General features: G+C 38.9%; 1 protein-coding gene across 1 annotated transcript in view; it reads right to left on the reverse strand.

Moving 5' to 3' along the window:
- Window positions 1-3,313: 3,313 nt before the first annotated feature.
- Window positions 3,314-14,328, reverse strand: part of LOC143266856 (vomeronasal type-2 receptor 116-like) — a 36,990-nt gene continuing 25,975 nt past the window's right edge. The window contains exons 4-7 of the mRNA XM_076577337.1: window positions 13,265-14,140; window positions 12,175-12,402; window positions 8,642-8,765; window positions 3,314-4,233 (exon numbers count right to left, since the gene is read on the reverse strand). Of these exons, the coding sequence (XP_076433452.1) occupies window positions 3,314-4,233; window positions 8,642-8,765; window positions 12,175-12,402; window positions 13,265-14,140 (2,148 nt within the window). The remainder of the gene's footprint in view (window positions 4,234-8,641; window positions 8,766-12,174; window positions 12,403-13,264; window positions 14,141-14,328) is intronic.

Below are 14,328 nucleotides of genomic sequence, written 5' to 3' on the forward strand. Positions count from 1 at the left end.
TACTCTTCCTGAAAACCCAGGTTCAAGTCCAAGCACCAACATGGCAGCTCACAACTGTCTGTAACTTTCTTCCATGGGATCCATAATCTTGACACAGATATACATTCAGGCAACACACCAATGCACATAAAATAAAAATAAACAAGTATTTTTAAAAACATAAATAACTTCAAAATATCCCACAGTTTTAAGTGTCCCACAATGGAACACACTAAAATTTCACTCAGAGGTTAAGAGTACTGGCAGATTTTCCAGATATCCTGAGTTCAACTCAAAGCAATTGCATGTTGGCTCACTACCAGCTATAATGAGAACTGGAGACTTATTCTGGCATTCAGAAATACATGAATGCAGAACACTATACATAATAAATAAATCTTTTTTAAAAAATGCAGTCCTGCTGGGCAGTGGTGGCACACACCTTTACCCCCAGCACTCAGGAGACAGAAACAGGTGGATCTCTGTGATTTGAAAACCAGTCAGATCTACAGAGTGAGTCCCCAGGCCAGCCAGTACTACACAGAGAAACCCTGTCTCAAAAGAAAACCCACAGAAAAATCAATCCCTTTATCATATCCAGATCTTTTAAAACCCAAAAATGTTTTTAAAAGTTTGAAATCTCCCAATTGTGGGCTCTTAAAAAAATAAAAATTAGGTTAAATAATTCCTTACTTCTAGAATGAAAGGCACAAAACAAAGTCTCTCTCTGACAAATAAAATCAACTCTCCAACTATGTAATAGTTCGATTTCCAATGTCTGGATCCACTTACTATATTCTGGGCTTCTCCAAGGGGATTAGGGCACTTCTTCAGCTCCATCACCTGCAGCACACACAGCTTGCCTTCCAGGCTCAGGATGGCTCCACTCTATAGCTGCTGCTGTTCTTGTCAGTCACCCCACAGTACTGACATCAACCACAATGATGGGCCTTCTGCTGCAACGTGGCTGCACTTTCATCAATGCCTCTCATGGACTCTCTTCATGGTTCCAAGTCTCAAATTCTCTGTATGACTCCTTTAATTTTGGACCTTCAACTGCTAGTGTGCTTCCACCTTCACCAATGGCATCTCCTGGCTTCTCACAGTGCCAAGCCTCAGCTGGAATCCATGGCCAAATCATGCCTTCAAAACCAGTACCATCTGGGTGACTCTCACACCATCAAATTTGACTGCCAGCATGAAATACAACTGCCTCTGGGACACAGCATCCGTGTGCCATCAGGAACCACTTCTCAGAACATTTCAACTCAGCAATGATGGGCTTTTTTTTTTTGAGACATGGTTTCTCATTGTACTTTTAGTACCTGTCCTGGAACTCACTCTATAGCCTAGGCTGGCTTGAACTCACAGAGATACACCATGCTCTGCCTCCTGACTGCTGGGATTAAAGGTGAGTACTACTACCACCAAGGGCTCTTCTTTATCACCACTAATTTCTCAACTCCAGCAAACCAGCATCCAGTATCTCAGTAAAACAAAGGTTTCCTTTTAGCAGTTCAGATATTTTGTTAATCATAGCTGATTATTCAGCCCGAGATAATCAGGACCACAGAATCTTAATTCAAAATAACAAGTGGCTCCAATAGAGTCTTTAAACTTCCCTCTGAAACTTCACAAGCCATGCTCCCATCTTCTTTCTGCATTGCACTCAACATTCTTATATTCCAAGCTACTACAGAACAGCTGCCATTAGGTAAACCCTCAACGGATTTTCTTACACAATGTTTCAAAGTCCCTCCATAGTCCTCTTACAAAACAACATGGTCACGTCTGTAAAAGCAAGACACCACTCCTGGTACCACATTGTCTTAGTTAGAGTTTCTATAGCTACAATAAAACAACATGGCCAAAAACCAAGTTGTAAAGGAAAAGGCTTATTTTGCATACACTTTCACATTTGAGTCCATCTTTTCAGGAAGCCAGGATCAAAATCAAACAGGAACTGAGGCAGAGGCCATGGAGAGGTGCTGCTTACTTCCTTGCTCGGCCTGCTTTCTTATAAAACTCAGGACCATCATGAGCCTAGTAATGTCACCACCCACTTTGAACTGGGCCCTCTGCTAAAATGAAACCTTTGTTTTACTGAGATACTGGATGCTGGTTGGCTGAGTTGAGAAATTAGTGGTGATTAAGAAGAGCCCTCACTGGTGGTAGTGCTCACCTTTAATCCCAGCCCTCAGGAGGCAGAATAGAATGCATGTGTAACAGTAGATGACCAAAAGAAAAAAAACTTAGTGGCATCTTTGGATGTTTCTTGTCTCACAATATCATGTCAGGGTGTTTTCCTTTTTTGTTTCTTTATTTCTTTGTTGTTTTAATCTTTTTTGTTTTGTTTCATTTTGTTTTGATTTCTCTTCTTATTTTTTTTTCTTCTCTCATTTTACCCTACTAGTTTCTTTGACTATGTACAATGGCTACCACTTTACAGTTTTTATGGGACTGAAAATGTGCAAACAAGTGGGTCTCTGATTTATCTGATATTTCTTGAGCTCCTTTCCTTCTTTTTGTTTGTTTTGTTCAATCTAATGTGTTATTGTCTTGTTTTTTCTTAGTATGTTTCATTTTATTATTATCCCACAGAAATCTCTTTTTTTTCCAGTGACAGACAGAAAAGGTTTGGATTCTGGTGTGTGTGTGTGTGTGTGTGTGTGTGTGTGTGTGTGTGTGTGTGTGTGTATGCATAACAGTCCTTGGAGGTCCAAAGAGGACATTGATCCCATGGAGATACTGTTACAGGGGGTGTAAACTACATTTTATGATGTCTGTGTATTGAACTCTACCACTTTACAAGAGCAGTACATGATTTTGTCTGATGAGACATCTCTCCAGTTTCTGCAATATTCTGCAATATCTGTTTATTGAAACATCCATGTCACTCCTAAGTTCTACTTCACTAAATCCAAAGATGCATCACGATTCTGTAGTCTTCCAGCTTACAAGCAGTAGCATTTTGTTGCCTTCATCTGCAAACATGAGGTCACAAACTTCCTTCAATTTCTCCAATAATCAATTGCTGTCAAAGTCTTACATTCACTAAGTTATCAAAAAGAAACCTCTGAGATAATTTCATATCTTATTACATCTTAGAGACAAAAAGAACACTTCCACTCATCACTAATGTCCAAATGCAAAGTCCTGTAGAAATTGGTGGCTGAGTAGAAAGTTATGAGAGGCAATATAGATAAAAGTGGCATACATGACACTGATAAACAACACCATTAGAAGAAACAGTGAGAGTCATTAGCTAATGAATAATCTTACATTGTATCCTAACAGTTGGTTCTGTACCAACATTAAATTTGACAGTTGAAATTTATGAAATGTGAGTCCTGGAAAATGTTTTCTCCCTTAACTTTTGAAGAGAATTTCTCTCTGGTCTTACCAAAATGATGTAGCACTTGGGGACAAAGATGCATCCCAGCAAGCCAGCACTGGAGGCTAAGATGGAGAAGACCTCCACAGCCACCATGACCTTGCCCTTGGTGCTTTGGTAGACAGGGAGAAAAGTGACCCAGACACTGCAGAACAACAGCATGCTGAATGTCAAGAATTTGGCTTCATTGAATGTGTCAGGGAGATTCCTGGCCAAGAAAGCCACAGTGAAGCTCCCCAGGGCCAGAGAGCCCAGGTATCCTAAGACAGAATAGAAAGCAGTTACTGAGCCCTTGTTGCACACAATGATGATGTGGCCATGCTCAGAGTGTGCATCAATGTCAACAGAGGGAGGAGAATTGCCCAGCCAGAATGCACAGAGAATAATTTGGATGATGATGCAGAAGGGAATAATGTAGGTTGGTGCCCCTGATACCAGAAGCCACTTCATCCTTCTTCCAGGAGTTGTGACTTTGAAAGCCAAAACCACAGTAATTGTCTTGGCCAACACAGTGGAAACAGCCACAGTGAATGAAAGTCCATATGTTATTTGCTGCAGGATACAGGTAGCTGAGTTGGGATGGCCAATGAAGAGCAAAGAACAGAGGAAACAGAAGATGAGGGAGATGAGCAGGATGTAGCTGAGAGTGAGGTTATTGGCCTTCACAATGGGAGTGTCTTGGTGCTTCACAAAGATCCCAAAAACCAGAACGGTGAATGCAGACAAACCCAAGGCCATACAGGACAGAGTCATCCCCAAGGGGTCATCAAAGGCCAGAAAGGTCACATCTTTGTACAGGCAGTGGGTCTGCTCTGCATTGGCATACTGGTCCTCTGGACACTTAATACACTGATCCATATCTGATGCAGAAAGAAAAACTATTGTTAGTACAACTTCAGCATTTCTTATGGACAGGCCACGTCAGTGTAATCTGTATTTTGGAATCTTTAAAACATCCACATACTTTATTGATAAAGATGTTTTTGAGACTTTTCTGAAGAGCATTGCATCCGTATCATAATGCCTATCTTCTTCAAGGACAAACACAGATCCTATTGATACACTATAATATGAATCTTTCTGTCTGGATTAGAAGTGATGCCCTCAAGAGGGATGGAGACTTAGTCTTATCCTGGATGAAACCACTTATAGTTTTTTTTTATTCCCATATGATCATCACCAAACACACAAGTAGTAGAGCAATAGCAAATAGAACCGTGTGTGTGTGTGTGTGTGTGTGTGTGTGTGCAAGTGCATATGTATGTGAAAGCAGTAAATGAAAAATAGTGTTTGAAAATAGTAAATGAAAAAGAGCTAATGAGTTTGAGTGTTTTGTTGCATGTGATGTGTGGGAAATAGAATGAGGAGAGAGGGTGGTTTTATAATGTATGAAATTCTCACGAAAAATTATTTAAATATGATGCCCTTAGTTGTGTCCTCATCAGGGAATAGGGATAGCAAATAGTTTATAAAATGAATTAATCCTACTCTTAAGGTAGAAAACACAACGCATACATAGCACCGAGAAGTCTTGTATCTTATACCACCACCTTAGTGAGCACAAAGCACTTGCTTACTTCCCCAATTTCCTTCTATATGAGACCTGTGTCAGGACCTGCCCCCACATTTTCCCCCTGGGTGTTCTTGGGGAGTGAGGAATGAGAGATTTAGATAGAATTATAGAGGGAAGAGAGAGAGAGAGGCAGAAACACAGGATAGTCTCAGAGGGGCCTAGATCCTAATCCACTGGCTCAGAACTTTATTCCAAAGGGCTTTTTATATCAATGCCAAGGGGGGAGGCAAAAGACCTCCCCCTTACTAGATACACCTAAAGGTAGACCCTACGAAACAGCTAGTAGCCAGGCCTGAGGTCCAATCATCCTCTTAGGAAGCCATGTTAGTAAAGCAAGCTCAGATATCACTAGGAAACCTCTGTGGACTCCAACAGACTTGCGTTCTACTAATGTACTCAATGGTGAAGGAGTTATTGGTAAAACGGCATGAATAAGGCAACATGAGAACTCCCAAGTGAGAGTTGTAATACAGAATATTTGAATTGAGCAATAATACCCCATTCATAAGTTGTAATTTCCACCATAGCAAGTAAGTGAAATATGATTGTAATTGTGCTAAATTGTAGATAATAAGTGAGAGCAATGATGTGCTTCCAGGATTTTAAGTCATTCCATGAATAAAACCAACCAGCATTTATGGACAGCTATGATTGCATTTTTGGTGTGTTGTTCTTTAAGGGGCTGGAAAGATGGCTCAGCTGTTAAGAACATGGTGTGCTCTTACAGGAGGCCTAAGTCCAGTTTCAAGAATATGTGAAGTGCCATACTACTATCTGTATCTCTGGAACAAAGGGCTTCAGATGCTTCAGGTAGATGTCACATGGCCCTGGCCCTGTATGGAATTACTACCCTCTACATATGCCTAATTCAAATATTCATAAACATAAAGATTTTGTTTATTTTTTGTTGGTATTTAATATTATAAATGCCCTTTATACTTATTATCTTTAATTAATTTTATTACAAACTGTTTTTTAAACGTGTGTGTGTGTGTGTGTGTGTGTGTGTGTGTGTGTGTGTGTGTGTAAAGCGCAACTTGCCAAAAAGCCATCTTGTAGGAATTGGCTCCATCTCATTCCAATAGACTTGTTTCGATGAATTCAGGTCATCAGTCAGACTTGTGGCAAGAGATTGACATGCTAACTCTTTTCATTGACCCTAAATTGTCTTTTTTAAAAAATTTAGTTATTTATTATGTATACAGAGCTCAGCCTGCAGGTATGCCTGCACACAAGAAGAGGGCACCGAATCTCATTACAGATAGTTGTGAGCCACTGTGCGATTTCTAGAAATTGAACACAGGACCTCTAGAAGAGCATCCCATGCTCTTACCGCTGAGACATCTCTCCAACACCCTAAATGTCTTTTTTAAATGTTCTTTGCATTATACACAATGACTGGCAATAAAAGTCAAAAATAATTATGAACTCTCCTTTGAATTTGGCCATCTCCCAATCAATAACCAGTTGACTTATATGGACTGTGTATGCGAAACTATCATTGGAATAATTGTGGCTGTTTCTTTTCCCTACAAAACTATTTTATCAGCTTGGCTATGGTGGCCCACACCTTTAATCCCAGCACTCAGGAGACAGAGGCAGGCGGATCTCTGTGAGTTCAAGGCCAGCCTGGACTACCAAGTGAGTTCGAGGAAAGGCGCAAAGCTACACAGAGAAACCCTGTCTCGAAAAACAAAAAAAAAACTATTTTATCAATATTATTGTGACATTCATTGCTACTGTGTACAGAAATCTTAAGAGGGACACCTGTCTTTCTCTACATCAAGTGTCCACACATTTCCCCATTTTTTATATGAAATCAAGTGCTGTCTCGTGTTTAGCTGTTTCTAGTAATTTTACCCACAGTTACTACTCTTTAGCCATCACAACCTACAATGACATCAGTCTCAAAACTCTCTGTGAACCTCCCTCACATGGAAGTAACAGCATTTGCATCCTCCCAAAGTTTCCTTAGCAGGCTCCCATTGCAGCCTTATGGTACCACCCTGAATTCACATCTTCATGCTGTCTTCCCCACGCACCTGTCAGCTAAATGACAACACAAAATACTAGCAATTCATCTAATGCTGTATAAAAAGCATGCCCACCACCACACAACACTTATTTACCATTCCAATATATGGTGACTCTATTGTGGTATTGTGTTCCCCAAAATATTGGGAACCCTAATAAACTTACCTGGGGTCAGAGAACGAAACAGCCACTAGATACAAAGGCTAGAAAATGGTGGAACACATGCCTTTAATCCTAGCACTCCAGAGGTAGAAATCTCTCTGGATCTCTGTAAGTTCAAGGCCACATTGGAAACAGCCAGGCATAGTGACACACGCCTTTAATCCCAAGAAGTGAGCCTTTAATCTCAGGGAGTGATGGCAGAAAGCACAAAGATATATAAGGCATGAAGACCAGAAACTAGAAGCATTTGGCTGGTTAAGCTTTTAGGCTTTTTTTGAGCTACAGTTCAGCTGAGACCAATTATGGATGAGGACTAAGAGGCTTCCAGCCTGAGGAAATAGGATCAGCTGAGGAACTGGCAAGGTGAGGTAGCTGTTGCTTGTTCTGCTTCTCTGATCTTCCAGGATTTGCCACAATATCTGGCTCCAGGATTGATTTTATTAATAAGACCTTCTAAGATTCCTGCTACATGACTCAATATCTCTCTTTATCAGCAATGTTTGTGGGCAGTGGCAAGAACAAGTTGTGTACGATTCATGACTTCAGTGGCAGGAGATGACTCAACAGTTAGGAGTGCTTACCGCTCTGCAAAGAACAAGGGTTTGGACTCAGCATCCATGAGGAAGCTTATACCTGTCTGTAACTCGAGTTCCCGGGGCTTGTATGCACTATTTTGGCCTCCCCAATCTCCTGCACATAAACTCACACAGAAACACATAGATATACTCAAGGAGGATAAATGAATAACCAACAATTTAGAAAGACTTGTGGCTAAAATCTAGTCTACCTGAACCTTTACAGGAACACAATCATCAGACAGATATAGTGTAGAATTCCCTCACAGGGCTGTTTGATTTTTCAAAACACTTTCTTTTACAAGATACTACCAGTAATGATTTTACACTGAGTCAAAAGTGTATGTGAAGGTACAGGTTGTTATTTATAAGAAAATTATTATTGATCATATACTTGTAAAGCAAACTTAGGAAAGGAATAGATTTTATTTGTGCTATAAAAAAGCAACAGAACTAAGTAGGTCCACAGACCCTCCCTAGCTCAACTGACTCCATGTAGAAGTACCACTCAGACTATAAAACTCACCACCTAGCAGCACCACCTGCCAAACTGAAGCAAAGGCCTAATCCATCATAGCCCTTATAGCTCTGGGGAAGTCTCAAAATGTACTAACTTTGCATTTTAGCTTCTATGGATCTACTTTTGACTCACTGTTCTTGGTAACTGAAGTATGTCAACCCAGAACATGGTTCTTTTGTTTCAAATCTCACCCTGAGAAAGGCTCAGTGCTACACTGGGGTCCTGAACATCAACTGTAGTTGACATCCAGCTAATGATGACTTTATTTGGCTTAAACCTATATCCCAGCAGTCTTCTCTGGTGAATAACACAGAGCAGTGCAGCCACCTTCCAGGCCCCTTCAAAAGTGCAGTGTGGATAGCAGAAGTCAGTCAATCTGAAGGATTTCTCCCTGAAACCCTTACCTGTCTCATTGGAAATCTCATTTGCTGGGCAGGGGGTGCAATAAAAACAGCAGGCTGCCATTCCTTCTTGTTGGAATTTTCTGAATCCAGGGTGACAATCAACACTGCACACAGCAGAGGGTATCTGAGGAAAAGCAGATAGATGCTGGGCCAGGAGTTTGACTACTCCTTCAATAGTTATAGCATCTCATCATGTTGAGAAGTTAACAAGTTTTCTTTCTATCCATGACCTGAGTGAACACATTTCTTTCAGTACTTTGTACAAGGCCACACATGAATATATGAGAACAAACTGATGAAATATTGAGGTGCTTCTGAACTACTAAAAGTTCAGGAAGACCTAGGAGTATATGTTGTCTAAAAACTGAAAGGCCTGACTGAACTCCCTACCCACCCATTGTGTAGCTTAGATTTGTCAACTTGACACAAAGCAGAGATACAAGAAAAAAAGAGAAACTAAATTCAGAAGTTGTCTCTGTCTAATTGGCCTCTGGTCATATTATTGATCTATTTTTTTATATGCTCATTAATTCTGGAAAGCACCACCATACTTGGTTCCTCTTATGAATTCAATGGGAATGCTTTGAGTTTCTTTCCATATAGTACAATGTTGTCCATGTTTTGTCTTATACAAAGTTATTTTGTCAAGAAATGTCCTTTTAATTTTTCAATGGATTTTTTTATGTTTCTTTGTTTGCTTTCTCTGAAGGGATGCTGGACATTGTTTAAGACCTTTTCTCCATCTTTTTCAATGACCCTACAATTTTTTCCTAGCATATATTTATGTGACATATCATACTTGATTGATTTGCATATGTTGAACCAGCCTTACATCCCTGTAATAAAGTCATTTGTGTATAGGGACTGATCTTTTTGATGTGCTGTTGAGACCTGTTTGCCAGTACTTACTTGAGAATTTCTTCATCCATGTTCATTGATTAGAGTGCAATTTTCTTCTTTCTGATGCACTTTACCTGGAATGGTTTTTTACCTGTACTGTAGAGACTCTTCTTTTTTTGAGTGCAGTAGCAAGACAGTATTGTTTGTTTGTTTGTTTGTTTGTTTGTTTGTTTTTAAAAAAAATTCCTTGTCTGTGTCCTTTAATTAGAGAGTGGGATTCTTCAAATTCAGTTATTAATGAAAACTATTTGGTGATTATTGTCAATTTGTGTTTTTGTAAGTTTTGATGTATTTCAAAACTTTGCTTTTCTGTCTAATGTTCTAGTGTAGTCTACAAATTCCTGTGACATCTACTGTTTATTTTAATATTCAGTGTGAAGGAGAGTGAAATGTAAAGACACTGTGGAATTGTCTTCCTTAGTGATGTTCCAGTAGCTATATATTCCTGCAATTTGTAGTCACCATTACAAGTTTTCCTATCTTCCTAAAATTAAGAAGGATAGCTTTGCTGGGTATAGTAGTTGAACTTGGAAATTTTGTCTCTGTTTTAAAAACATAATTGATACTCCCTCCTTTTAAAGTGTCTATGAATAAAGCTACTGTGGTTATGATGGGGACGTTCAATGAAACTGACCTTCTCTCTTGTAACCTAAAATTCCTCTTCATTTTGCATAATTGAGATTTTAAGTAATATTAAAAATTCAAACTATCCTTTTCTGAACCTGTCTGTTAGGCCTTCTGACTGCCTCCTGTATCTGGGTGGCCGTATTTCCTCAGTATTTGGTAAAATTTTGGCTGTCATTTTATGAGAAATACCTATGATGCCTGTAACATGTTGTCCTCCTCTTGTGCCTGTGCTTTCTTATTTTGGTCTTTTACTGATGTCCCCAAAGTCTCTTGTGTTGTCTTCATCCTTCCTTATTGTTTTATCTTTGTCAGAGTTTAAATTAAAATTTATCTGTCTTGTTTCAAGTCCCAATAGTCTGTCTTCTACTTGAGACATTCTCTTAGTAAGAAGTTTTAGACAGTCTGTTATTTGAATTGTTGTGTCTTTCATTTTCAGAAAGTTATTATGAATTCTTCATTTTTATTGTACCTTTATTGAATTTTTGTCACATCTTCACTCAATTTCTTATTATTTGCAAGTGTTCATGGTCTAATTAGTTTGTCCTTAGAGGTTATTTGTATGCTCTTTCATTTCTGCAACATTCTTACAATTATTATTTGAAGTCTTTGTTGAGTATGTCACTGATTCACTGTCATGTGAGCCTATGATTGTCCTAATGCCTCACTGTTTGCAAGTTTCATTTCTGCTTAAGATTTGCACATCTAGAATACGGTATATATTGAGTTGTTTTTAGTCCTGCCTATCCTTTTGGTTGATGTTTTTGTAATGTTCAAGTTAGGCCTGGTAGAAGCAGAATTGTGATTTCATTGCTGTCCTCTTATCTAGGGGAACAGGCCAGTAGCTAAAACTTCAACCCATTTGCTCTCTTCTTTGAGCATAAGTTTCTCATTACTGTGAAGATAGAATATTAACTCTTGATTTAACTCTATCTGAGCAACTTGAGATATCACTTCAGATTAACTTTGCACACTTTCTGGATGTAAACCCCTTTCAAACTCAACACACACCATTGTAGTAGTCGATGTAATTCAGATACTCTAAAACCAGACACATCAGAATCAATACCGATATATATGTGGGGACACATAATGGGATATTTTATTTACAAATTTTCTCAAAGCCAAACTATTATGACTATGAGCGCCTGTCCAAACAGATAAGGAAAAAATACAAATCTTTTTTGTTTGTTCATTTGTTTGTTTGAATGAGTTTTGCAAGAATTAAGGTGCAAATAAATGATCTTCTATTGAGGGGTTCCTTTAGAATTTATGATACAGGACAGTAGAGGTGGCTCAGCAATCTATCACACTGTTCAATCCCCCACTCCTACACTTAGGGTCAAATTGTATTCAATTCCTCATTATCTTAATTCCTCTCCAGGCATATTTAGATACCTCATACTCAAATGGGACACAGATATATACAGGCAAAACATACACATACAAAAAAATAGTCTAAAAAATTTATAATTAGTAAAAGATCTAAGGTGGACCATGAAAATGTGATATATTGTTAGAGAAGTAGGGAATTTAGGACATCCTGGTCAAAGTGCTTGAATAAAATTATAGAATATAAATTAATGATTTGCATAACTGTTCCTAGTTCCAAATCTTTCCTTACAATTAGCTTCAGTATTTTCAGAATGCAGATTAGAGATTCAGCAGAAGAGAAGAAAGACAATGGGGCAGCAATCAGAATGGTACCGAGAGAATATTGATAACTTTACTGGGAATAATATCAAACATTGGTCATCTAGTTTTATATTTGTTTATAAATCAGAGAGTTTCTGATATGATAAAATATATAAAATGTGTGTCTTATATTTTAAAAAATTTATTTAAAAAAATCATATTTTAAAAAACTAGAAACACCAAGTAGAAGTTTAAAATTGAGTCTTTACACGACCATCCATCTAATTTCACTAAGTCACATGCAAACCCAAATGGCCCTCTTGACACTGGTGAAAACTGTGAGGTGTGCATCAGTACATTTTGGTCAGACCCACCTGTCTAGTTCCTGTGGCCCACTCTATCATATCTTCATATAAATGGAGCTGTTGACCATGTGGAAAATATCGCATAAACTCTCCTATTTTCACCTTAAATCCAACACCATGGGGGAAATTAGAAATGTGGTAAATGCCATACTCGGCTTGCAGTTTTTCTTTCTGATTCATATTTATTACATCTCCAACAGGATTAACAAAGTGCATATTCTTCAGAAATAGGTGAAGCTGAAAGATAGACAACACTCTTCACTCTATATTACCTTATTTTAGGTCTGAAAATATGTTCTGATTTCATCCTAACACAAATTTATTGAAGGTGCCCAAGGGAGAAACTCAGTGAAAGCATGTGAATAAATAGTCATTGTGTTCCTAGAATTTTAGTTCTCTCAGAGGAAACCCTCAAATACAGACACAGAAATACACACAAACACCAAATATAAATATGCACCATACACACACACACACACACACTCTTCCACACATACACCCATGCAGAGGCACACACATAATAGATCCACACTCATTCACACACATATACACTAACACACACGTACAGACAGACCTAAGCAATCAAGTACTGACACAGACACAGAAACACATAGGCACATAAAGATAAAAAACACACAGAGAGAGACAATTGATAAAAAACATTCACAAAGAGACACACACAACAAATATATGCTCATATACACAGCCACGAACAAACACAGGAGAGAAATATTCATACATGCAAAGCAGCACATCTATACACATGCATACAAAGTCACAGAAATGCACTGAAACACTCACAAAGACACAAACACAAAGACATACAGAAATCAGATGCAAGTATACTCACACACACAGGTACACAAGTAGGTATTGAACTGAATCAGCACTATTTCCTGTAATATAGCTCTCAGAGAATCATGAGGGATAAGGTCCCCAGAGCCTACAGTGGTGTCAGAATCAGATGAGTACACTTATACAAAACATTCCTTATGGCAAACACTACATACATGACAAATATTGGTTTCAACATGTGAGAGACACTTTAAAGATTGTAACATTGATGACACCAAGTACCATCCATTGGAAGATACAGTACCTGTGAGCAGTCAGAATCCAGTTCTCTCAGAGTGTTGATTGGCTGGTTTTCTACTTGTTGAAGAACCATTTCATGGAGCGCATGGGCCATAGCATACGCAGCATTGTATATATCATAAGCATCATAACTAAAGGCCATGTCAAAACTCTGTAGCATTAACCGTTCATGTGAGATGTTCAATAAGCAGTTCTCCAGTATCTTACAGTTAGAAGTGGAGGCTTCACAGCTAAAGTACATCCACCCCAGTCCTGCCAGGAACATGTCTGTGTATTTGGACGGGTTCAGTGTCTGAACAAAATTTTTGAAACCAGAAATCTCAGCATGGTGGTGTTCAAAAGCAAGAGTCCCATGGAATGAGTCAAGGGTGAAGTCTCTCTTACTTGTAGTGACATCCCACTGTGAGGTAGTGACCCATATTCTCTGCATACCCTGTGATACCCACATTCTAAAGCACACAGCTAGAGTACTTCCTGTGTCACCAGAAATGATAACAACATTTGTGGATGATGTCTCAATTTGGTTGTTATACACTTCAGCTCTTGACATGTATAATTCCATATTGACTGGGATCACGATCACAAAGGCTAAGCAGACTCTTTGGACTTCAATTTCTCCTCTCAGATCTGAGAGAAATTGGAGACCCTGGTCATCATCTGAGATGGCCAGCCCAATCCAGTTCCAGTTGAAGTGAAGCACCAAAGAGACCATGGCCAGGGCCAGAGCTGTGTCCTTGGGGGCCATCTGATACAGATTGGGAAACTGTTCACGATCACTCAGGATAGGATGGAAAGGTCCATAGGTGAGCTGAAGGACATAAAACACAGGGAGCAGCATGAGGAAGAGGAATGTCAGAAATCTCAATGAAAGCCCTGAGGTGTGTGAAGCACCAGTTTAAAGGACAGGAAGGGCAATTTTTCCCTATTACTACAGTTATACTACACTGTTAGAAGCATGAAAAAATCACTTTCTACAGTTTGTTCAAGGAATATCCCCTTGACTGCTAATTATTCTTCTCATCCATATCTCAAACAATGAATTGGGAATGTCCCATTGAGTGCTGATTA

The sequence above is a fragment of the Peromyscus maniculatus genome, chromosome 1 (assembly GCF_049852395.1).
Source record: "Peromyscus maniculatus bairdii isolate BWxNUB_F1_BW_parent chromosome 1, HU_Pman_BW_mat_3.1, whole genome shotgun sequence".
NCBI lineage: Eukaryota > Metazoa > Chordata > Mammalia > Rodentia > Cricetidae > Peromyscus > Peromyscus maniculatus.